We start from the raw sequence: 26,280 nt of genomic DNA, 5'->3' as shown, positions 1-26,280 counted from the left end.
TCTGCAATTGTTTTTAGTGTCCGTTACATGATGAGTTTTTATAAAGGTGCTAATACAAAGCTAAGAAATATGTATATTCCTTAAAATTTCTTTTCAGTATTTGCCAGGAGTTTATCATGTCCAACTTTCCTAAAATTCTCAATTCTTCAATTTGTTTGCATTAGGTACCTTTAGGTTTGAAATGGACATAAAGTCCCCCAACAACTACTGCTTTACTATTTCTCCCAGTAGTATAACTAGTGTGGGAAACCATGGGAGTTTTGTTTCCAGAGGATTAAAAGTACTTCTCCCAGCTGTACCAGAATGTAAGTCAGGTGACTGGTTCTGATCCATGCTGTGATCTAGCAGAACCAGACTTCTGATCAGGTGAAGGGTTAGAAGCTTGTAGCTTAACGAGCTGTTTGAGGGGGGGCATGATGTGGGCAGCTCAGGGGGTTCCAAGAGCCAGGCTGGAGATTCAAATTCAAACAATATTAAAGGCTAGCATTCATCTGAACAAATTGTGCTGTCCTGTACTCCATTCAGGGAACATACCCATTTGTTCAGAAAGAATAAATGGAAAATATAATGAAAACCTTCCTGGCTTTCCGAGTACTGCTTATTACTACAGTAAATATGTTTCTAACATTAGCTTTTCCTTTAAGTATGCAGATTGTATGTTGCCTTTAAACATAACGCAATTTCCCCTGCTTGTGTCTTTTTAACCGTATCTACTTTTACGCCTGCCTTGGTCGAAATCATGATTGTGAGCTCTGCTTTTCAAAATTTACTCTAGGAATTCTTGGGTAACTTCATTTTTGTTGTGAATATGTTTTAAGCATGTTTCTTGCAAACATACTATTGAATTCTGCTTGTCTCTTCTTTTATTCCCCTCCACTTTATAGTTGAGTTTATTCTATTTGTGGTTATGATTTTTAGGAGTGGCTTCCCTCCTTGAAGGGACTTTAATTTTTGTCTTTTACCCCCAGTCACTAGCACCATGCTCAGTACGCAGTACACAATAAATGCTGGCAGATCATATTCTATTATAAAACCTTCTCTGTGGAGAGTGAGAATAACCATTTGTGGGCAGGAATTGGGGAGAAATTAGGGGGAGAATGAGATCAGCAATACTAATCTAGAATCTGTCTGATCTTATTCCTCTGTACTTTCTTCACCCAACCCAGACCAGTGGATTTTACTTTTTTTTCCTCCTTTTAATCTCCCTCCTTTCTAATCAGCCCTTTGAAGTTTTAAGTTTGCTTTGCTTGTGATTTGCATTTCCAATTCTACTGTCTTCCTTAAAAATCAATTCCCCCTTTCCTTCTCCTGGTCCCTAGTTCTTTGTTCATGTTATTGTATTTCTTTTTTGTTTTTGGTAGGGCAGTTGGAGTTAAGTGACTTGCCCAAGGTCACACAGCTAGTACATGTATCAAGTGTCTGAGGCCGCATTTGAACTCAGGTCCTCCTGACTCCAGGGCCGGTGCTCTACCCACTGCACCACCCAGCTGCCCCCATGTCATTGTATTTCTAGAGTTTACTTTTTTAACGTGTGAACTTTATCCCACTTCAACTGCATGTCTTCTGATGTATCCCAGTTATACAAAATAATACATTTTTTCAGCCTTCTTCCTTGTTTTTCCCCTAATGGATTCCTTTTCTTTTCTTTCTTAAAACAAACCAGAATAACACCATACCTAGGATCTGACCTTTCCCACATTCACAATAATCTCTCTCACATCTGACTTGACTTCTCTGTGCCTACTTGTACCACCCTACGCCTTCACTGTCATCTGTCTGGATTATTGTAACAGACACATCTAGGCTACGAGTTTGTCTTTTTTAGTTTCTCTTAGCTCCTATGTTGACAGTTTGATGATTTTACTCATATAGGGTTTCCTTAATAGGAATAACTGGAAATCATCTATTGAGAACATATTCATAAAGCACACTGCAAACCTTAAGGCCATACAATGCCAAGTATCATTATTATTCAAGCATTTGTTAAGCACCTATGTGACAGACTGTGCTAGGTTCTATGGATACAAAAATGAAACAATCCTTTCCCTCAAGGAGCTTATATTCCATTGAGAGAGGAGTATTCTGAATAAACACAAATTAATATAATGTAGTTTTGGGAGTGGAGGTGTTGTGCCCTGCCCCCCCAGGTTACCCTCCATCTTGCCCCAGCTCACCCCACTGTTTGTGCTCCCATCTACATGGACCCCACTGTTCATGTTCCCTTCTCCATGGAAATAATCCTGCCCCAGCTTGTCCCACTGTTTGTGTTCCCATCTCCACGGAAATCAGTTTATGGTTTTTCCCTTTAAATAACCTGACCCTATCCCTGCTCGGGGCTGTTCGATTTGAGTCTTTACTCCGAACAGTCACATGCTTGAATAAATCCACATCAAAATTTATATCCAGGTCTTGCTCACTTTTTTTCAGCACAACAGAGGCACTAATAATTGGGAAGATCAGGAAAGGCTCAACATAGAATATGGTGCTTGAGCCGAGTCTGCACAAAAAGATGGGATTCTATGGGGTGGAGGTGAGGAAAGTGCATCACAAGCATGGTTGACAAGTCAGTGAGTACAAAAGTAATGAGACAAAGTGGATTGTAGTGTCTAAAGGATAGCAAAGAGAGTAATCTGGCTGGACCACAGCATTTGCACCAGGAAATGCCTTTTCAATGGTGATCTCCCATGCCTGAAATCTTTTTTTCACCTCTACTTCCTGGAATTCCTGTCTTCCTTCCAATCTCACCTTCTGTGGCTTTCCCCTAAGAGTGCCTCCAATTTACCATCATATAAATGTAGTTGTTTGCATGTTGTCTCCCCTTTTAGAATGTGAGCTCTTTGAGGATACAGACCATGTTTTTGCCCTTTTTTTGTATCCCCAGCACTTAGCACAGTGCCTGGCACATAGTGAGTACTTACTAAATACCTATTGACTTGACCATAGAATGTGAAGAGAATAATATGTGAAGTTGGAAAGGTAATTTGGAGCCAGGTTGTAAAGGGCTTTAAAAGACCAGAGGAGTGTAAACTATGCTAGAGGCAGTAGGAAGCCATTTTGGTATTGCCTGTGTTACTGAGTCAGAGCTTTTCAGAGGTTCCTCACCTTTGCTTCTAACATGGATACCCATGCCTAGGGTTTTCCATGAGCCCTAGCTGACAGGGATACTACGTACCCCTTCTGGGTATGGAAAATGAAGAAAGGAAGACCAGAGGGCCATTCATCAGGGCAGCATAAAATCTTAGGTTCTAATCAGGGACTGGTGGGGGAATATGCTATGTGCAGGGGTGGAAAAATGAATCAGCAAAGAAACCAAATTAGCAGGTACAGCTAAAGGAGGAAAATCAACATGGTAGTGCAAGGATTGCTGGCCTTGAAGTGAGGACCCCTGGATGTGAAGTCCACATCAGACTCTCAATAATGACTGGCTCAAAAAGTAACCCTCTTAGCTTCATGGTCTCTAAAATGGGGCCACTATTACGTGTTCAGCCTACTTCAAAGGATTGTTGGCAGTTGGGTGGAAGGCAATCTGAAAACCTTAAAGGTATCATTTGAATTCAAGTTGTTATTATTAACCATGAGAGTATGGCATTTTGGAATACAGGAGGGCACAGAGTAGCCAGAAGGAAAGGATGACCAACTGCATCAAATAGTACATAGAAGAAATATCAGATTCTAGTGATGGACAGTGAGATGATGATGATGGTCCAGGAGTAGCTGAATGCCTATGTACAAGCCACTTAAACCCAAGTCACGCTTTTCTCCATCTATAAAAGGGATCACATTCAAGACAATTCATGATGGAAAATGCTGTCTACATCCATAAAGAGACCTATAGAGTCCGAATGCAGATTGAAGCATAGTATTTGCTTTTTTGTTTCTTTTTTTTCTCCCATTGGTTCTAATTTTTCTTTACAACACAATTAATGTAAAAATAGGTTCAATATGAATGGATATATAGAACCTGTGTCAAATTACATGCCATCTGGGGTGGGGAGGGGAGAGATGGGGAAAAAATTTGGAACTCAAAATCTTATGGAAGTGAATGTTGAAAACTAAAAATAAATAAATAAATTTTAAAATGCCCTCTAAAATGGATCATAACGCCTGCCATCATTTCTTCATAGGATTTTTGCAAGGCTGAACTAAGACATTTTAATGTTGTTGTAAACTTTCAAGTGCTATGCAAATGCCATTTATTATTATTGGAAATTAGAAAAATTTTTAAGAGGTCTGGCAATGAAAAAAAGATGGATTCATGAATGTATGGGTAAAGGTTTTTTAGTCTTGGGAAACTGGGGTACCTGAACATAAATCTCAGAAAGAGCCAGCGGGAGAAGTTTAAGACACAAAGAGAAACAGGGATGACTGCCAAAGTAATGCCCTGGACTAAAAAGTAACTGGTGGCATCGAGACACAGGCAAAGGAATCTGCCTTTGGAAAGAAGAGGGAGGATGCTGCACTTGCCATGGTGACAGGAAGGACAAAGTATTCAGAATTCTGGGCATTTGTGACGAGTGGAGTAAATACAGGAAGTTCTTTCCATATTTCTAGACCTTTCTCAGTAATTTAAGAGTGTGCAACAGTGTCTGCTATAGGAAGTAGCTTGGGACTTCAGGAGAGGGAAAAATGTTTAGAGTGGCCACAGAGGGAAATTAGGCATGGATTCACTTCATCTATAGGGTTTTGCTTTAGTTTGACTTATCTAGTTTTTAATAGTGTTTGCTCTTTCTGAAAGCCCTCTCACTTTCATTATATTCATAAGGACTTAACTTTATAAGGCTTCTTTCCAGTATGCATTTTGTGGTACTGAGTAAGTAGTTTCTCTGTGTGGAAGGCATTCTCACATATGCTATATTCAGGTTTCTCTCCAGTATGAATTTTCTGATGTCGAGTAAGTTGTGAGCTCCAGCAGAAGGCTTTCCCACATTCATTACATTCATATGGTTTCTCTCCAGTATGAATTACCTTGTGTTGAGTAAGCTGTGAGCTCCTGCGGAAGGTTTTCCCACATACCTTACACTCATATGGCTTCTCTCCAGTATGAATTCTCTGGTGTTGAATTAGTCCAGTGCTTCTGTGGAAGGCCTTCCCACATTCATTACATTCAAAAGGTTTCCATCCAGTATGAATTCTTTGATGTTGTGTAAGTCCTGTGCTTCTGTGGAAGGCCTTCCCACATTGATTACATTCAAAAGGTTTCTCTCCTGTGTGAATGACTTTATGTCGAATAAGTTGTGAAGTCTGGTGGAAAGCCTTCCCACACTCACTACATTCATATGGCTTCTCTCCAGTGTGAATTATCTGATGTTGTGTAAGTTGTGACCTGCGGCAGAAGGCCTTCCCACATTCGGTACATTCGTAAAGTTTCTCTCCAGTATGAATTCTCTGATGTTGATTAAGTTGTGAGCTCCGGCAGAAGGTCTTCCCACAGTCATTGCATTCATATGGTTTCTCTCCTGTATGAATTTTCTGATGTTGTGTAAGTCCTGTGCTTCTGTGGAAGGCCTTCCCACATTCTTTACATTCATAAGGTTTCTCTCCAGTGTGAATTCTCTGATGGACAGTAAGTTGTATCCTCTGGCGAAAAGCCTTCCCACACTCATTACATTCAAAGGGCTTCTCTCCACTGTGTATTCTCTGATGTTGAATAAGCCGTGAACACCAATGGAAGGCCTTCCCACAGTCATTACATTCATACAATTTCTCTCCAGCATGAATTCTCTGATGTACAATAAGTTGTGAGCTCCGACTGAACGTCTTCCCACATTCAACACATTCAAATGGATTCTCTCCTCTATGAACTGCTTGGTGCTGAGTAAGTTCTATGAAGTGGCAGAAAGTTTTCCCACATCCACGACATTCATAAAGTTTCTCTCCACTCTGAATCCTCGGACATTCAGTCAGTCTTTGGCTGGAGCAGAAGGCCTTTTCACAGTCATTGTATTCATAGGGCTTCTCTCCAGTATGTATTCGCTGATGTTTAGTAAAATAAGAACTCCACTGGAAGCCCTTGCCACAGTCATTACATTCATAAAGTTTCCTCACAGTGTGAGCTTTCTGACACTTAGTAAGGTCTGAATTATAACTGATGAGTTCCCCACATTCATTGGATTTAGAAAATATCTTCTTTGAGCTGACTCGATTATGTTTTCTTAGGTCTAGTCTCCAATGTTTATCTTCATTGTGCTCCTGCCTCTGTAACCTGGCTTTCCAGTCCCAGGCTTCTAGGTCTGGAGTTGGTTCCTCTGGGTCAGACCTATTCCTCCAACCTGAAAGAAAATGTTTTAAAAATATAAATATCCCATCTCCCTGCTAAATGCATAGTTCTACCTTTGTCTCCTCCCTTAAGAAATTGTCAGACTTTTCATGAAGAACAAATAACAAGGAGACATTATTATTACTAATTAATATTGTTACTACAGTCATGTCACTACATACATTGTTACTACAGTCACTGTTACAGTCAAAACCACATCATATACAAACATCACCTTGTACTTATACTGTCATTCCTTCTATGTAGATGCTGGGATGCTAATAGGAAGCTTCCACCTTCAAACTCACTATACCCTCAGTGATTATATTTCTCCAAAAGAGGAAGCTGAAGCTTTTTAGTGATTTATCCAAGGTGATACTGATAAGCGTCAAAGCTAGAGTGTGAATCAAGTCTTTTGACTCTGATTTATAGCGCCCTTTCCACTATCCCCCAGAGCCTTTCTACAAACAGGCATATAATAATTTTAAGCCCTTTTAAAGGTCTAAACCAGAACAAATGGATGCAAACCTCAAGGCGTACGCTTTCAGCTCAACCTAAAGAATGAAGATTATGACAAGAAGAGGCAAACCAAATGGGTTATTTAACAGAATGCTAGGGATATAACAGACCTTGGAACTCAGTCTAATCCCCTCCTGTCAGAGATGAAGAAACTAAGGCTGCAAAGATAAATAACTTCCATCAACTCACAGCTGATTACTAGAGGGGTTGAACTCTTCACTCCGGAACTCCAGGGGGTCACAGAAACAGAAATAGAGAACTCTAGAGTTGGAAGGAATCTCAGAAGCTATTGAGTCCAACTCCTAGCCAAAAAGGAAGATCCTCCTGACAATTCACCAAACAAGAAGCTACCGAGCCTCGAATGGAAACTCCTTGAAGCCTAGGCCAAAGACCCCTTCCCAAGGCAACCTCTCACGAGCCTAAATAGGCATCTCTACAGCTTCTGGCCACTGGTCCCAGCTCTGCCCTCTGGACCTGAACTCAACAAATATATCCCTTCTACTGTGACAGCCTTGCAATATGGAACATCGCCATCTTGGCTCCTGAGTCTTCTCTTCTCCAGGGTTAAATGTTCCTGGTTCCTTCAGCTCAATGTTTTTCACCATCCTGGTTGTCTTCCTTCAAACCCTCTCCAATTTAGCAACATCCTTCCTAAATTATAGGGCAGAGTACAGAGAAATTATCACCTCCTTATCCCTGGAAAATTTGTTCCTCCATGCTTCTTTGTGCCTGGCCTTGGCACAGAGCCCTGTTCAGGAATTAAACCTAGAAAGGTGAGAAAATCAAAGAAGACCCCAACCAGTATCAAAAATTATTGTAAGTAAAAGTCTATAACAAGTGCAGCCAGAGACTCGATTTTTAAAAAATGGATTTTTTATAAGTATTACACCAGGAAGTCTTCATTGAGGTATCAAAGACCTCCTTGGCAGTCTAGTGAAATGTATGGATCCTTTCTCAGAAAAATGTTTTTAAATATATAAGATCATGAAGGAAACTAAGTATGTTGAGACAATGGTCAACATATTAAAAACACATTCACACACACACACACACACACACACACACATTTATGGACCCCAAATTAAAAATCCCTAGACAATATGAATATCTAGAAAAATGAAGCAAGAGGGTAAAGATTAAATTAAGACTCCTGAGGAAAGAAATGAGGAGAGATTAATTATCTCAAAAGAGAAAGGGATCAACATGATCCAATCTAAAAACTAGAACAGACCAACCAGAAATCAAAAGCTCCACAAGACAGCAAGAAATACTAGAAGAAAATCAAGAGATTACAAAAATTGAAGAATATATAAGTTTGCAAATAACTGGCCTGGGAAACAGGTCAGAAGGGTAATCTAAGGAGCATTAGACTCCCTAAAATCATGGTCAATCAAAAAGACTGAACACTATATTCCAAGAAATCATAAATGAAAACTGCCCAGATCTGTTAGAACTGAATGAGGGCAAAGTGACAATGGAAAGAACCCATCTATCACATCCTGAAAGCTCCACAAGCAAAAGAGCCTACCTAAAGCAAGCTTCCAGAAAGATGCAGAACCAGTTCCAAGGGTCCACCTCACAGAAGACTTGGCAGCATTTACCATAAGAAAAAGGAAAACAGGAAATATAATATTCCAAAAGCAAGATATAGGCTTATGACCAAGAATAATTTATCCTGCAAAGCTGAACACAATTCTGGAAAAAAAATAGATCTTTAATGGAACAAAGGACTTTCAAGCATTTCTGATGAAGAGCCCAGAGCTCACTAGGAACTCTGAAAGACAAACACAAGAGTCAAGAGAAAGCTGAGGTTTTGGTGAGGAGCAAATGAGAAAATATTTGTAGACATGCTTGGCACACAGGAGACACTATATAAATGCTTATGCCCTTCCCTTCCCTAGAAAGCAGATGTATTTGAGAAACTGCAAGGCACCGTATAATGCTGTGGTACTAATATTCTAATCAGGAGAGAACAAGTGTCCTTCAAATAAGACAAAGAAAGGGCCTAGGGATGGATTGGTTCTGTTCTAAGGGTTTTAAAGCTGGGAAAGAGAAAGCAGGGCAAAAGGAATGTCATAGTGTAAAAAGGAGGAGGAAGGGGTTGTGGGTGATGACAAGGTCAACACGCTGCAGCAGAAGAAAGGTGTAGGATATACAAAGTGAGGAGACTGGTGTCTGTGTAGATGTCAACATGTATACTGGAATCCCTAATGACCGCTAAGAGCAGAGGCTGGACCAGAGAGGAAGACTATGAGTCAAGTACTGATCTCTTTGAGAACAAAAAGAATGACCAGGGTGGAGGTTGGGGGCGGAACGACGTGCCACCAGGATTTGGATACAATGATACATCTGGATGGAGTGAATCTGGAAGAACCAGAGGCTGCTGAGGGATGGCAGAAGGGCGTAGGTCAGGAGCAGCCTACTCCCCCTCCAGGGACCATGACTAAAGGGGATGAGAGAAGCTGCATCCAGTATTGGAGAAGGTGCCCAGAATGCTGTATCTTCTGTGGGCAGAGAGGGAGGGAGGAGGGTGGTTTGGGAATAGTCTGGGGCTTCAGAAGGTACATGGCAGGGGAGGGAAGGAGAGGGACAGGGAAAGGAGGGGGGATGGTCATAGGGATCTTCAGTAGTAATAGTGAACCTTTACATAGTGCCTTGAGGTTTATAAGATGCTTCACACATGTGGTATCCATATCTCATTTGAGCCTCACAACAACGCTGAGAGATAGGGGCTATTATTATACCCTTTTTACAGCTGTGGAAACTGAGGCTGAGAGCTGTTAAATAGCTAATTAATAGCCAGTGAGTGCCCAAAGCAGGACTCAAACTCAGGTATTCCCTACTCTAGAGATGAATGGGGAAGAGGAAGTGGGGAATGAGCAGAAAGAGATTTTTAATCTATACAGCCTCTGACTCTGAATCCCTGGGCTTCTGAAAGGAATCTCAGAATTACAGAGTTTGGGATTGAGAAAGAGAAGAGGCCAGGCACAAGCTGGCAGGAATCACAGTTCTGAGGAAAGCAGCTCGAAGGGGTCAGAGGAAGGATATAAGATACAATGGATCACAATTCTACAGAAGTCAGCCCAGGAGGGATGGGAAACTCTTAACAATGAAATTCTGAGATTCTCATAAAAGAGAAAACTATATAATTCTGATTACTTCCAACATCCAAGTGTTTGCATGAGTAAAATCAGGGGAAATGAAATTAAGTAGAGAGGCAGGAAAATAAATAGCAACCCCGCCCCCCATCCCCATGCCAAGAGGCATGTGGCCAAAGAGCATGAAGCATTTTCCAAAGAATTACAAACTGTACTTGACCAGAGGCTAAAAATTACTAATAAGAGAAATGAAAATTCAAATGACTCTGAGCTTTTACCTCCCATTCAAAACACTGATCAAGCTGGTCAAAGATAGAACTGTCACTGTTGGAGGGTTTGTGGGAAGACAGGAACCTTGAGAGAAGCACTGCCAATGAAGCTGTGAACTGGTTTCATTTGCTTTGGATTTCGATTTCCAATTATGGCAGAAAAGAGACAGATTACAAATACCCAAAGATCCAGTGACTTCCCTGTGTCATGGGCTTCAAGCAAGTCACAGGGAAACAAAGGTCTACGGAGCCCACAATATTCACAGCTACATTCTCTGTGGCAGCAAAGAACTGGAAACAAGTGGGTGCCTGCTCATCCACTGAAGAAGAGTCGAAAAAACCATAGTAAGTGAATGTAATAGTAAGTTATGTGCTGTGAGAAAGGAGAAGCAGAAGGGATTTAGAGAAGCACGGGATGATCTTCATGACCTGACACAGACCGAAACAAGCAGAACCAAGAGAAGAACAAGCACAATGACTCCAACACGGCAAATGAAAAGATGGCTACAAGTTCTAGCAACTAAAAAGGTGAGGACGATTCGAGAGGACAGATAATGAAATCCATCTTGTCCCTCACAGTAGAGCACAGGAAGACAACTAGGCCCAACTATTGCAGACACTGCCAGGTGCAACTAGGATAATGGATATTTGGGCTTGTTTCCTTGGTTACAAAGGAGGGTTCAATCTGGAGTGCAGGAAGTAGAAGTGACTGTGATGGAAAGACAAAAACGATGTATCAAATTTTTTGTTTAAACAATGGGAAGTGAGTCCAACAAGAGGGAAACAATGGGATGTCCACAGAGAGTGATGTGGCTGCATGAGCATCCTCCATGTTGATACTGAAGTTTGAAGCAAGGCCAGAGAACCTGGGATGAGTGTACGAATGTGGCATGGTCCTGTGAGTGGAGCATCGGGAGGCAACACAAAGGGTTTACTTGATTCTTAGTTGTTTGGAGGGAAAGAACGGGGTCAAAGAGGGGATGGGATGATGGAGGGAAGGCAGAGCACCTCAAATGTGATTTTCCTTCTGTTTTTGGAAATGTTTTCTCTACCAAGGAGAATGATCCTTGGGCTGGACCTGAGAGAATGAAAATGACTTCCAGGTAGTCAGAAAGCACTTAAGTATCCTTGGTGAATTCATCCCCTGGCCCACAGAAATGACCTCCTCAGGTTCCAGAAGAAGTAAAGGACGGTCCTGCTGGGCCACTGCCAGTAATATCCAAAAGATTGTAGACAGAACCACAGGATGAGAGAAGGACAAATTGCGTTCAGATTTCCCAAAAGGGAAGAAGACAGCCTGCGAAATACAGGCTGGTGAGCTTAGATTTCAATTTCTTGGAAAATTCTGTGACTACATGAAAATGGAAGGACTGGGAGAAGGAAAAGAGCTGCTTGTTAACAAGTGAATAGGAATTCCAAAGGGCACCATGGAAAGAGGAAGTCAGAAGGATGGGGACCGAGGAATCAGGAGCGGTCAAAAGTCAGAGGGGCTTTCACTTAGGCAGCCCTAGACTCTCAACAAATATCTAAGGGGGAAGGTTCGTAGATATAGGACATGAGATGGTCATTCCCTCCTTGGCAAGCAAGAGGAGTTCCACCCCAGGCCTCAGTTAAGATGCTGATCTGATTAGAGGTGGAGGGGCAGGGGCTGAGGTTTGGGACCCAGACTGATCCAGAATGGGTAGTCAGGAGGTCTGGTGTCTGGGCCCTCTCTGGTTATGAAGCAGCAGATTCATTCATCCTTCCTGGCTCCCAGGGAAAGCTCTGCTGCCTGAATCATCACTCTGTTAGGAGGATAACGGAGGGGGCCCAATCTCAAGACTTAGTGTGGCCCAGAAAGTCTGATGATAAAGGGTGAGAAGTGATGATCAAATGGCAGGAGGGCATGGCTGGAGCACTGCACTCTCCTTCACACTCTGTAGGCTGCAGCCAAAGGAGCCTACCTATGGTCCTCTGCCAGGAATCCTCCATGCTGGAATGCTCTTCCTTGAGGGAGCCATATTAAACATGAGGTTTCTCCTGACCTCCCCACTTCTTAATGCCCTCTCTCTCCCTGAGATTCCTCTGGATGTTTAACAGCTATTTATTTGTATAAGCACTGTGTCCCAATCCCTCCCCCCTACCAGGAAGGCTGAGACTGTTTTGTTTTGGGGCCTAGTTCAGTGTTAGACACTTGGTAGGTATTTGGTAAACGTTTATTGAATTAAATCTATCCTCTTCAGGCACACATCTTCCACAAAGGGCAGAAGGGAAGGTGAGTGGGGAGATGTCTGGGCATTGATATGCTGAGTGGAAGATGAGCCTTTGTGAAGCTGATACTTCCTGGGCTGCAGCCTCAGCCCTTTCTCCTGAGGCCCAAGGGACTTTGACGAAAATCATCATGCCAGCATTTGTAAAGCGCTTCCCCAGGACCAAATCTTTCACATTGCCTTGTCTCCCTCATTTCATGTACTCACCTTGACGACTACTTCCTGAGTCTTCTCTCTCTGGCATCCAAAGTCCTTCCCCTTGGTCCACCTGGTCATGAACACCTGGCTTGGACACTGCCAGTCCTGCTCATTGGAAATGAGAAAATACTTGGGACAAAGAACCTACTCACAATTCGATCCTGGTCTCTGCCTCTTCAGGGAAAAAGTAGGCACGCCACCTGTGGAGGATGCTCTTTGAAGTGTCTGACGGTGGCAGGAACATTGTGACTTTGGGCTCACAAAGATGAGGAGTTAACGTGATCCCTTCTCTGCTAAGATGGGGCTCTTGCCTGTCTTCACATATCTTCCCTGAGATGTTAGGGGAGAGATCGGACTAGGAAAAATAGAGAGTGGGGAAGTACAACCGTGGGTAGGGACATCAAGGTGCTAGGTGTACAAGCAAGGCTATTTTACCTGGTAACAGGCAGCGAGAGGCTCTGGCCCCTGGCCACAAAAAGATCAGCCATCTCTGTTAAGTAATAAGGCTACCGCAGCCCCGAGACACCAAGAACATTCACTCAGGAGGGAAACCGAGACTCTCCCTGGGCAGACTGTGAGAAGGAGGAAGCTGTCATTACCAAGGCAGACCAGGTTCCTGTAGTTCTCCAGCATCACATCCTTGTACAATTCCTTGTGAGAAGGGGCCAAGCATTCCCACTCTTCCCAGGTGAAGTCCACAGCCACATCCTGGAACGTCATTGACTCCTAAAACACCAAAGATAGTTGTGCTAGCCCTGGGGCCGTCCCCTGCATTCCTGGAAAGGTGGGGGTGGGGGTGAGAGGAAGTGTATGAATGAATGGTTCTTGGGGATGCCCCAAGTTGGATGTTTATTGACTCTACTAGGTGGAGGTTCTGTTCTAAGGCGGTTCAGCTGCGTCCCTCCCATTCTTTGGGGCCCTGTTTGGGCTGTCTTCCTGATTCCAAGCCACACACACCTAGCTGCCCATCACAGCTTCCTGAGTTCAAATCTGGCCTCAGACATTTACTAGCTGTGTGACCCTGGGCAAGTCACTTCACCCTGGTTTCCTTATTTGTAAAATGACCCCGGAAAGGGCAGGACACACCGCTCCAGTGTCTCTGCCAAGGAAACCCCGAATGGGGTCAGGAAGAGTGAGACACGTCTGAACACGCTCGTCTCTGCACCAGGGGCTGGGCTCGCCTCCGGGCGCTGCTGCTGAGGCTAAAGGACTTTACAGAGGGAGGATCTCGGGGCACCGTGGACGAAGGGAGGACCGGGTTCAGTCTCCTGGATCCCCCTGGGGCCCAGAGAGCCTCCGCCACCGTGATCTCGCTGCCCCGGAAGCCAGCATGCCGGGCCTCCTAGACGAGCTCAGCGCCGGGAGCGCAGAGGAGCAGGGAGCAGAGCCCTAGACCCACCCCCGCCCTCCTCAGCCCTGCCCCCAGCACGCGTGGCCCCGCCCCTCGCTCGCGGGCCCTCGAGCCCACGTGACACGGTCCCGGGCTCTCCAGCCCCGCCCCCTGGGCCCAGGCTCACCGGCCTGGGCGCAGGGGCCATGCCAGATTCACTCATCCCCCTCGCTCGCTCCCGCGGCGCCTCTGACCCGAGTTCGTCCGGGACGGCCTGGGACGGGACCGCAACTCTGCGCGGATTGGTTCCCCCTGCGCCCGTCCCCCCGGAGAAGACCTATGAGAGAGTCCGTTAGTGAAAGGGGGCGGTGCGGATGTCGAACTGCGCATGCGCGACTCTTTCTGGCCCAGCCACCCTTCTGTCAGAGACAAAGCTTCGGACCAAGCGGACCCTAGAGCGCAGGCGCGAGAAGGCGAAGCCGCACCGGAAATGACCCCTGCGTTCCCCACCCAGAGGCGACGCGCAGCCTTCTGAGAAATGGAGTCCACCGGCCTTGGCACCGGCTCACTCCTAGAGCGCAAGAGCGGGAGCGATATACGCCCCAAGGCCTCCCCCGCCCTCAGCGGCCGCGGCCGCGTGGCCTGTTGGGAAATAGAGTCCGTAGGACTCCGCCAGCCCCCGCGGACGTCAGAACCTTCTGGCGCCCTCCCAGTCCGCACACGCTCCTTCCCCCGAAACACGCCCAGCCCCCCCCTCCCAGTTCTCTCCCCAGTCTCCCCAAAAGCTCTACTAGAACCTCTCTTGTTCGTCATTCAAAGCCCTCCAATGACCTTTCCTCTCCCCCTCCCGCCCCACCTTCCCACGTGCACTCTGGGACGCAGGACAGAGCCTCCTCGATGCTCTGGGGATTAGACGCCCAGTCTCCCAACTCCGGGCATTTGCATTGGCTGCCCGGAGCAGGAAGGCTCTCCTCCGGGCCCCCTCCATCCCAGCCAGAACCTCCTCCTGAACCCCGCTAGGAAGATGCTCCAAAGCCCCCGCGGGGGCACCCGGGCATCGGGCATCGTGCAGGTTCCTGGATCCCAGAGGGCAGGACCGCAGGAGTGATAGTTAAGCATAGTTAAATCTATTGGTGTTCGTGCACAGTAGGAGCCCTTATCCAACGCATCTCCTCGGAATCCTTGGACCCTGCTGCATCCTCTGGCTTCCAACGAGGCCCCAAATTTTGGGCTTAACTGAAAGACCTCAGGGGCCCCCCAGGGCTCTCCCCTCCAGTGGCCCCTCAAAGGCAGACAAAGCACCAGAGACAAGCAGGTCTGGGGAGGAAACAGGAGCCTAGGGATTCTCGGATGGCAGTGACCACAGATTCCAGTCAGCCCTGCTTGGCCAGAGGTGGAGGGAACCCAGCAAAGGCTGGCTGGGAGGAGCATCCTGGCCAAGAAATCTACTCACATGGGCTTTACCTGGTAAAGATGGAGGAGGAGGAGGAGGAAGAGGAGGAGACCTACCTCTGGGTATATACTGATAATCACTTAATATCAATTTCATAACCTCAATAAGAGGCAGAGCCTGAGCTAATCAAGCAGAAGAAAAGGAGGCCCTAACTGCCTCTTTGTTCTCTGAGTAAACTCAGAGAATGCCTCTTTTAATGTCAACAAGGCCATGTTGAGGGTTGAGTGAACTGAAGTCCAGGAATCCCAAGACTGGAGTTCCCAGATTCGGTTGTTGAGGGGCAGTGCCCCTCAAGGACCTGAGTCCTGGAGAGGGTTGGGGCTGTCTGGAATGAATTCACGATCTCAAGCATTCTTTAACTCAAGGTGGCAAAGATTTATTACATTTTACAGCAGACTAGAGTTCTTAGGGAACCTGTATCCTTACATGGGTGTAGGAAAGTTTTTATAAGAAATTTGGGGGTGAACCGTCAATTAGGTGTTTTGGGGTGGGAGCAGGGAGTGGTTAAGGTGTGGTCAGTTCTTAAAGGAACATGTACTTTTTGTATCTACTGCACAAGTATCTTACCCAGAGTTCACTGCGAAATAGCCTAGGGAGGGGGTGACCTGGAGGTGTGGTTTTGACTGTGAAATGTCACTAAGTCAACTAACAGGGCTGACGAAATATCCAGGTGGCTTCCATCAAATGTCTTGGTAGACAACATGAATATAAGGGAGTATACATTTGACTATGTCTAGGGTACATATCAGGAAGGTCAGTAAGTAGTAAATATTGTTATGTCCCAGTGCACAGCCAATTAGCATGTGCACAAGGAATCCAAACTAATAAATTCTATGGGTGCAGCTGGCCACAGTATCTGGAGGAGAGAGAAGTGTTTTGCTAAGGCATGCTGCCCTTGAACTGGACAGGGACTGCTAGGGCCAATTCTTTGAAGCTAGGGAGAGATGTGATTTTAGAACTGGATGTGATTTTGGAATTGGGGTAGAGGCACAGGCACCCAAGCAGAGGCTAAGGAAAAATGTTAGAATTAGGGTCCAAGCACAAGCACCAAATACCCCATCAGCCGCATGCGGCTGACTTAACAGCATTCTTTCCTCTGTTCATGGCCACGAAGGATGAGACCCTTAACCTGAGACACTATCTTGAATAATGGAATCTTTTTCTTATCTTAATATTTTATAGCATGTACTATGTTATGGTATGTTAATGCCAAAGACAATACAGATGTCCTGGATCATAATTTCAACTGACATTTTTGTCAGCTCTCTTAATTCATTATATTTACAACCTATCCAATTAAGAAATTCCCTTCTTATACTTACTTACATGGAGAGCTTAACATACTTGGAGAGCATAAATTTAGAATAACACAGACATGCTGAGTTGGGTTGTTCTAAAGATGTATTTAAGCATTCTCATTCTTTTGTTCAGACAGTCAGATTCTATCTGGCTCCATGCGTGTATGTATGCTGCTAGCTTTAGGGGAACAAACCATATGAATTTACATATCACCTAGCTTGTTTGCCTCCTTTAACCAAACTTTCAGGTTGACACTACCAAGCTAGATATAGGACAAAACAGCTTTGATGTAGGAAGGGGAACCAGTCCCCTACATGAGGAGACCCCAGAGTCCCCAAGCTCTAGTGTCATGCCAAGGTTTCTGTCTCCTGCTGGGTGCAGAGAGTCCCCTGAGGAAAGGCTGCTGGGGATCAGGCCAGGCATTTAAAGTATCTGGATCAGTGCAAGTCAGCTTCCACCAGTGACCAGCCCAGTCTCCCAAGTGGTACTTGGAACCCCACAATTGCAAATAGCAGTCCTCCCTTTGGTTTCAGGCCTCCTATCTCCTGCTACATACACCACTCCTTTGAGGGTAGAGGAATGGTATCCTCTGCTTTTGGGACATTCTTGTACCTAGTCTACCCTTCACACCCCAGTGACTCTGAATTCCTGGCGATCATCATTCAAAGCCTATTTCACACTTACTGCCACCAGATTCCTCATTCCCATGCACCTCAATGCTCTCACCCCAGAGTCTCATTTTAACTTCACCCAGCCTTTCCACTGTGCCCCCTGGAATGCCTGTTCCAGAGGCAACAAACTTCCCTTCATGTTAAATCTATTCTCCTCCCCTTCCTTCCATCCAGTAGCTCCTGATGGAACCTGACCTTCCCCTGAGGACACAGCCTCCCTGGCCACCCTCTCCACAACTGGCTATGCCTTCACTCATTCTCCTTGACAAAGTGGGGGAGATGGAATATTCATTGCTCCCCATCACCGCTTCCAGTTTCTTCCCATTCTTCCATCATGCAGTAATTTCTCTTTCTTTAAGGTCCATGCTGTTCCTATCTACCACCAAATAAAAATCTTGGTAGCTGTTGTCTGTGCACCCCCAGGTCACTGCTCCTCTTCCTTCCTCAATGACTTTGATACCTGGCTTACAATTTTTCTCTTCTCCACAACACCTGTCCTCATATTAGGGCACTATAAATTTATGTTACACAACCTCAGCTGGGCTCTCATTGCTGGGAGACAATCCTACCATACCTCTCTTATCAATTCACTGTCCCACTGTCCCCAGCGGCTCTTCCAAGACTTCTCATCCACTCTCAACCTTCCATGGCTCCCTCTCCTCTATTCTCTCAGCTGGGAACACCGTCTCATATTTTACAGGAAAAAAAAATTGAGGCTGTTCACTGTGAATTTCCTCTTCTCTCTTCCTCCTCATCACTATCTCTCAGAAGCCTTCTATCCGTCTGTGTTGGTAACCAAAAATGGGCTCCTTAGCACTTAGTCAACAAGTGCCCTTGACTAGTTTGGCTTTTTCCCCTGAACTGAATGCTGTTTGTTTGTTGGACTGGAGTAAGCTTGTCGGCCCCTTCACCTTGCTTCCCTTGCTTAAGCTGATGGAAAGAACCTGTGCTTTCTTGGTCAACCCCTTCACCTTGCTTAAGCAGATTGAAAGAACCTGTGCTTTCCCCGGCGTACCTTACACCCCCGCAGAAGCCGGATGGTTAAAAACAGCTTCCATTGGAGCCAGAGGCTGCTATAGCTACAGCCACAGCCACAGCTGAAGCAGGAGCTGCCAGTAGCAGAGCTGACCTATGGGAGGAAGCTGAACAAGGACTTGAGGCCAGTGGGTAATCTTTTTACCATAGAGGGGAAGCATGTATATGATTTTGCTTTACACCATCATGCTTCTCTGTGGCCTCCTGGTTACTCTTGTGAGGTGTACTTATTGGGCCTGGAAGCTTTTGATAAATATATCAAAATGGGGATGCTGGTTCATGGGTTGGTTACTGTGGAGCCTAAATATATGCTTTGATTCTTCTGCCTCTTATCTTGAGAATTTCTTATATCCAGCGGTTCTGAATCTTTCAGACATATATATGATCCTCTTTGAAATTATAAACTCTGCCCTCCTAATACACCGTCTCTCTCCTCCTTCACCTGTTTCCCATGAGGAGATGGTCTTACTGTTTCCCCGAGGCTGACCCCTCCACCTGCACAAGTGATCTTATCCCATCCCATCTCCTCCAACAGAGTGCTCTCTCTGTCATTCCCACTCTCACTTGTTTTCAATCTTTCCTTCTCTAGTGGCTGGTTTCCTGTTGCCTACAAAGATGCACATGTTTCCCCATTCTTAGAAAAAACCCTCACTTAATCCTTCCATCCCTCCTATCATCCTTTATCTCTTTGACTCTTTGTAGCTAAACTATTTTAAAAGGCCTGTCTTTTGCCTCTTTTTCTATCTATAATACTTACTACAGTGTTTGGCACATAGTAGGTGCTTAATAAATGTTTATTTATTGATTGAACTAAGATGAAATCTAAGAAAGGAACCAGCAGTGAGCACCATGGTTTCCCAGTTTATATATAAGTGCACAAAGTATGGGTACCAAGGAGAATGAACTAGCAATCCTTATTTATTTATTTATTTATTATTTATGAACTAGCATCACCAACACATGGCAGAATGGGTCAGGAGATTAGATTTTGGCTTTGGAAGGACAGGATTTATACAGGCTAAAGAAACAGTCAAAGGGGATGAAGGACAATGCATGGTACATCCAGTTTGAGATGTCCAATAGGCAGCTGGATATGGGAAATGCCAGGTAATGAGATTAGAGCCTGAAAACTAGCTCTGGGAATCATCTGGGATAACTGAATTCATAGGAACTGTTGAGATTTTTGTTCTTGTTCAGTCGTTTCAGTCATGTGCTTGAATTAGGAATTTTCCTGGCAAAGATATTGAAGTGGTTTGCCATTTCCTTCTCCAGATTATTTTATTTTTTCCCACTCTCTAGCCCCTTTATTTTTAAAAAAAAGTTAACATTTTTGTTTAAAGTTTTGAGTTCCAAATTCTATCCCTCCCTCCTTTTCTTCCCTCCTCCCACCTGAGATGGTAAGCAATCAGATATGGGTTATACATGTACAATTATGTAAAACATTTCCATATTTGTCCTTTCATACAAAAAGACTCGAATAAAAGGAAAAAATGAAAGAAAGTGAAAAATAGCTACTTCAGTCTATATTCAATCAATATGAGTTCTTTCTCTGAAGGCAGATCATATGTTTCATCATGAGTCCTTTGGGATTGTCTTGGATCATTGTATTGCTGAAAATAGGTAAGTCATTCAAAGTTGATTGTCATACAATGTTGCTGTTACTGTGTACAATATTCTCCTATTTCTGTTCACTCATGTTGCATCAGTTCATGTAAGTCTTTCCGGGTTTTTCTGAAATCATCCTACTTGTCATTTCTTATAGCACAATAATATTCCTTTTCAATCATATACCACAGCTTATTTAACCATTCCCCAATTGATGGGAATCCCTTTGATTTCCATTCTTAGCCACCACAAAAAGAGCTGCTATAAATATTTTTGTACAAATAGGTCCTTTTCCTTTTTTTGGATGTCTTTGGGATATAGATCTAGCAGTGGTATTGCTGGATGAAAGCATATGCACAGTTTTATAGCCCTTTGGGCATAGTCCCATCTCCAGAATGGTTGGATCAGTTCACAATTCCACCAACAGTTCATTAGTGTCCCAGTTTTCCCACATCTCCTCCAACATCCAACATTTTCCTTTTTTGTCATATTAGCCACTCTGATGGTTGTGAGGTACTTCAGAGTTGTTTTAATTTGCATTTTTCTGATCAATAGTGATTTAGAGCATTTTTGCATATGAGTATAGATAGTTTTGATTTCTTTGAAAACTGCCTGTTTATATCCTTTGACCATTTATCAATTGGGGAATGACTTGTATTTTTATAAATTTTGCTAAATTCTTTATATATTTGAGAAATGAGGCTTTCATCAGAGATACTTGTTGCGAAATATCCCCCCAGTTTTCTGCTTTCCTTATAATTTTGGTTGCATTGGTTTTGTTTGTGCAAAAAAAAACCCCTTTTTAACTTTATAATCAAAATTGTCTATTTTACATTTTGTAATGATCATCTTTGGCCCTAAATTCTTCCCTTATCTGTAAATCTGACAGGTGAACTATTCCATGCTCTCTTAATTTGCTTATGGTATCACCCTTTATGTGTAAATCATGTATCCATTTTGACTTTGTCTTGATATACAGTGTGTGAGATGTTGGTCTACCCTTGGTTCTGCCATACTGTTTTCCAGTTTTCCCAGCAGTTTTTGTCAAATAATGAATTTTTGTTCCAAAAGCTGGGATCATTGGGCTTATCATATACTAGATTACCATGTTCATTTACTATAATGTAATTTCGCCTAATCTATTCCACTGATCCACCACTCTATTTCTTAGCCAGTACCAGATTATTTTGATAATTACCACTTTATAATACAGTTTGAGATCTGGTATGGCTTAGACCACCTTTTGCATTTTTTTTTCATTGATATCCTTGAGCTTTTGTTTTTCCAGATGAATTTTGTTATTATTTTTTCTAGTTCCATAAAATAATTTTTGATAGTTTGATTGGTATGGCACTGAATAAATAGATTAATTTAAGTAGAATTGTCTTTATTATATTGGCTCAGCCTACCCGTGAGCAATTAATTTTTTCCAATTATTTAGATCTCACTTTATTTGTGTGAAAAATGTTTTATAGTTGTGTTTATATAGTTCCTGGATTTGTCTTAGCAGGTAGGCTCCCAAGTATTTTATATTGTCTACAGCTATTTTAAATGGAATTTCTCTTTCTGTCTCTTGCTGCTGGGCATTGTTGGTAGTGTATAGAAATGCTGATGATTTGTATGGGTTTATTTTGCATCTTGCAACTTTGCTAATGTTGTTAATTGTTTTGAGTATTTTTTTTACTTAATTCTCTAGGATTTTCTAAGTATATACCATCTTATCATCTGCAAAGAGCAATGGTTGTGTTTCCTCATTGCCTATTCTAATTCCTTTAATTTCTTTTTCTTCTCTTATTGCTATAGCTAATATTTCTAGTACAATATTAAATAATAGAAGTGATAATGGGCATGCTTGCTTCACTCCTGATTGCATTGGGAAGGCTTCTAGCTTAACCCCTTTACTGATAATGCTTGCTAATGGTTTTAAATAAATATAGCTTATCATTTTAAGGTAAGCTCCATTTATTCCTATGCTCTGTAGTGTTTTTAATAGGAACGGATGCTGTATCTTGTCAAATGCTTTTTCTGTAACTATTAAAATAATCATTATTTCTGTTGGTTTTGTTATTGTTGTGGTCAATTATGCTGATAGTTTTTCTAATATTGAAGTAGGCCTGCATTCCTGACATAAATCCCACCTGGTCATAGTGTATGAGCCTTGTGATATATTGCTGTAATCTCTTTGGTAGTACTTTATTTAAAATTTTTGCATCAATATTCATTAGGGAAATTGGGCTATAATTTTCTTCCTCTGTTTTGGCTCTTTTTGGTTTTGGTATCAGCACCATATTTGTGTGGTAAAGGTATTTGGTAGGCAGGAATGAAATTCTCTCTTGGAGAAAGATGAGGGGAGAGAAATTAGAAATGTTCCTTCTGCCTCCCTTTGAGCAACACAGTACTCCATGCTACACAAGAGGGAACTACTACATACAGTATCATAATCTTATTTCTTGAAAACAGACACAGGAGACAGGAGTCCATATATATATCAGTGGTATCATGGAATATTTACATGTTTTATTTCTTTCAGCTTTGGAAACTAGACCTGAAAACAAAGAGTTAAGTCCAATGCTGAACATATTTCTGGAAGAATCTTCCTGGGGAAAACTCAGAAGGGAAAGACTTTGTGTCTTAAAGTTGAGGGAAGCTTGAGAGTGATACTAGCTGAAAGAGATGGTAGAATCATGAGGAGAAACATTCTAGCCAAATAAAAATCACCCAGAGGAAACTTTCTGATAAAGTAAAAGGCCATGAATATCATAAGAATGGCAGAAACTTTGGTGTAGAATCAATCCTTTCAGGATAGATAATTTCCAAGGATAATGAGTGTGGGAAATAATTTAGTAATCAGACCTTGTTTATATAATCATAGATTAAATATTGGTGAGAAACCTTATGAATGTAATGAACATAGGAAAACCTTCCTCAAGTTGACAGAATTTACCCACCATCAGAGAATTCATCCTGGAGAGAAACTTTTTGCAAAGAGGCAATATCTAAAATATCAAGGGGAATCATGCCAAGAGATACGGATGAAGGAGCCACCAACTCTTTAGGTTTAAGTTATTTATTTTCTAATTAAGTTTTAATCTTTGCTTCAAATGTCCTTAATTGAATGTAATTTTTATTGCATTGTCAGGAAAAGGTTCATTTAAGATTTCTACTTTTTTGCATTTGTTTGTGAGAGTTTTGTGCCCTAATAGATGGTCAGTTTTTGTAAAGAAGCCATGCACAGATGAGATATAATTATTTCCCTTTCTATTCCTGTTCAATATTCTCCAGAAGTCTTATCACATCTAACTTTTCTAAGTTTCCATTTGGTCCTTCATTTCTTGTTCTTGTTATATTTATCCAGATCCGAGAGTAGTAAATTGAGGTCCCCCCCATTACAGTTGTGTTGTCTATTTCTCCCTGTAACTTGTTTAACTTTTCCTTCAAGAATTTAGATGCTATGCCATTTGGTGCATATATAAGTATTGATATTAATTCATTGTTTATGATACCTTTAAGCAGAAATATAATTTCCTTGTTAATCTCTTAACTAAGTCTATATTTGCTACCGTTCTGTCTGAGAACAATGATTGCTATCTCTGCCTTTTTTTTTTTTACTTTACCTTAAGCACATTTAGGGTTAGGGATCATTTTTGAGATTGTACCCCAGTACTGTTTTCTAACCCTTTTATTGACCACGAGGGCTACTCCATTTCTTCTAAGAGATTCTTGCCCAGGGTAGTATATGTAGTGATCATCTGAGTTAAGCTCACTGTATTGGCAACCAAAAATGGGCTCCTTAGCACTTAGTCAACAAGTGCCCTTGACTAGTTTGGCTTTTTCCCCTGAACTGAATGCTGTTTGTATGTTGGACTGGAGTAAGCTTGTCGGCCCCTTCACCTTGCTTCCCTTGCTTAAGCTGATGGAAAGAACCTGTGCTTTCTTGGTCAACCCCTTCACCTTGCTTAAGCAGATTGAAAGAACCTGTGCTTTCCCCGCGTACCTTACACCCCCGCAGAAGCTGGATGGTTAAAAGCAGCTCCCGTTGGAGCCAGAGGCTGCTATAGCTATAGCCAGAGCCACAGCCACAGCCACAGCTGAAGCAGGAGCTGCCAGTAGCAGAGCTGACCTACGGGAGGAAGCTGAACAAAGACTTCAGGCCAGTGGGTAATCTTTTTACCATAGAGGGGGAAGCATGATTTTGCTTTACGCAATCATGCTTCTCTGTAGCCTCCTGGTTACTCTTTCAAGGCGTACTTATTGGGCCTGGAAGCTTTTGATCAATATATCAAAATGGGGTTGCTGGTTCATGGGTGGGTTACTGTGGAGCTTAAATATATATTTTGATTCTTCTGCCTTCTACTTTGAGAGTTTCTTATATCCGGCGGTTCCAAACCTTTCAGACATGTTTATGATCCTCTTTGAGATTATAAACTCTGCCCTCCTAATACACTCACCCATTCCCATCCACTTAAGTTCACTGACACCCTAGATGTCAATGTTTAATTTTTCCATCGACTATTTGACCACATCCTGCTTACCTTGGTTCAGAGATCTTACACTCCCAGTTCAATGTGCAACATTGATCTTTACAACATCAGACTTTCCTTTCATCACCAGGTGCATCCACAGCTGAGCTTCCTTTCAGCTTTGGCCCAGCCACTTCATTAGTACTGGAATTACTTATAGTTGTCTTTGGCTCTTCACCAGTAGCATGTTGGATGCTTTCCAACATGAGAGGTTCTTCCAATGTCATTTTTTAAATTATTTTTGTACTGTCCATGGGTTTTTCTTGGCAAAGATACTGGAGCAGTTTGCCACTTCCTTTTCCAGTGGATCACTGTTGTCAGAACTCTCCACTATGACTTGTTTTTCTTGGTTAACCCTGCATGGCATAGCTCATAGTTTCATTGAGCTATGCAAATACCTCTACCTCAACAAGGTAGTGATCCAGTGGGGTTCAATATGTGAACTGAGAATTACCAGAAGAGCAATCTGGTTTTCAAAGAGCTTGAAGAACTAGAGACCAAATTGTTAACATTCACTGAATTATGGAGAAAGCCGGGGAGTTCCAGAAAAACATCTACTTCTACTTCATTGACTCCACTAAAGCCTTCGACTGTGTGGATCACAACAAAATGTGACAAGTCCTCAGAGAGATTGGAGTACCAAATCATTTTACTCATCTCCTGAGGAACCTGTATGCAGGCCAAGAAGCAACAGCTAGAATCAAACATGGAACAACTGATTGGTTTAAGATTGGGAAAAGAGTGCAACATGGCTGTATATTGTCACCTTGTTTGTTTAACTTCTATGCAGAGCACATCATAAGAAATGCCGGGCTGGATGAATCCAAAGCTGGAATTAAGGTTGCTGGGAGAAATATCAACAATCTCAGATAGGCAGATGATACCACTGTGATGACAAAAAGTGAAGAGGAGTTAAGAAGTTTTTTTTTAATTTCACAAACATTTATTAAATGTCATTTATGTGTCAAACAATGTGCTAAGTGATAGGTATACAAAGACAGAAATGAATCATTCTCTACCCTTAGGGAGCTTACATTCTGTTGGATGGAAACAACATGGACAACGTGGGAATTTGTTCTGCTTGACTGTGTGTGTGTGTGTGTGTGTGTGTGTGTGTGTGTGTGTTTTAATTGGAGGAAGTAAATGCTTGTTAATTAAAAATTAAAATAAAACAAAGGATTAAGAAATAGTGAAAAAATAATTGATATCCAGAAAAGTAAATAAGAATAAATGCAAAATAAATTATTTCCAAAGGGAAAACACTAACAACTGGGAGTTGAGGGGTGGTAATAAAGAAAGGTTTCCTGTAGCAGTAGCCCTTGAACTGATCTTTGAAGGAAATTAAGGATTCTTTTTTTTTCTTTAACAAACATCTGTTTTACTGTATTTTATTTCGTTTACTCTTTTCCAATTCCATTTTCATCTGGTTTGTGCTGCGCTTGAGAGTGTTGTGGGCCTCAGACAGCCAGGTCATTGACTCCTCTGGTCTAGTCCAACCTATTCATATTTTAGATAAAGAAACTGAGGTGCAGGAGGTGATTTGCCCAAGGTCACACATGGCCAGCACTGTTTCTTACTGGTACATTCAGAAGTCATTTACTCTAGCCCATATAGCCTTTTCTTCCTCTGGAAACATCTGATGCTGTCTGGTGGTTGGGTGTGGTCTTAGAGCAGTTCTCTGGTTCAGGCCACTTGTAGATATGTTCTTCTCTGCTTCATATCTCTATCCAGGAAGATAAATTGCTTCTTGTACATTCGTCTGACTTTTTATGCAAGTT

General features: G+C 42.8%; 1 protein-coding gene across 1 annotated transcript; it reads right to left on the bottom strand.

The window, feature by feature from the left end:
* Nucleotides 1–4,681: 4,681 nt before the first annotated feature.
* Nucleotides 4,682–14,137, bottom strand: LOC118834712 (zinc finger protein 883-like). The gene is made up of 4 exons (XM_036742153.1): nucleotides 14,107–14,137; nucleotides 13,189–13,315; nucleotides 12,599–12,694; nucleotides 4,682–6,269 (listed from the first exon to the last, which is right to left on the bottom strand). The coding sequence occupies exons 1-4, from the start codon at nucleotides 14,125–14,127 to the stop codon at nucleotides 4,756–4,758; spliced, it is 1,758 nt and encodes a 585-aa protein (XP_036598048.1). The 5' UTR covers nucleotides 14,128–14,137; the 3' UTR covers nucleotides 4,682–4,755.
* Between the last annotated feature and the right edge of the window lie 12,143 nt (nucleotides 14,138–26,280).

Source organism: Trichosurus vulpecula, chromosome 1, assembly GCF_011100635.1.
Source record: "Trichosurus vulpecula isolate mTriVul1 chromosome 1, mTriVul1.pri, whole genome shotgun sequence".
In the NCBI taxonomy this organism is placed as follows: Eukaryota; Metazoa; Chordata; class Mammalia; order Diprotodontia; family Phalangeridae; genus Trichosurus; species Trichosurus vulpecula.
This window is presented reverse-complemented; position numbering and strand designations above follow the sequence as displayed.

Coding starts and splice junctions, on each gene's coding strand:
- LOC118834712 (XM_036742153.1), bottom strand. CDS start 14,127: ATGGCCCCTGCGCCCAGGCCG. Junction 12,695..13,188: donor CAGGAACCTGGTCTGCCTTG/GTAATGACAGCT, acceptor TCCAATGAGCAG/GACTGGCAGTGTCCAAGCCA. Junction 6,270..12,598: donor CTCAGGAAGTAGTCGTCAAG/GTGAGTACATGA, acceptor ATTTTCTTTCAG/GTTGGAGGAATAGGTCTGAC.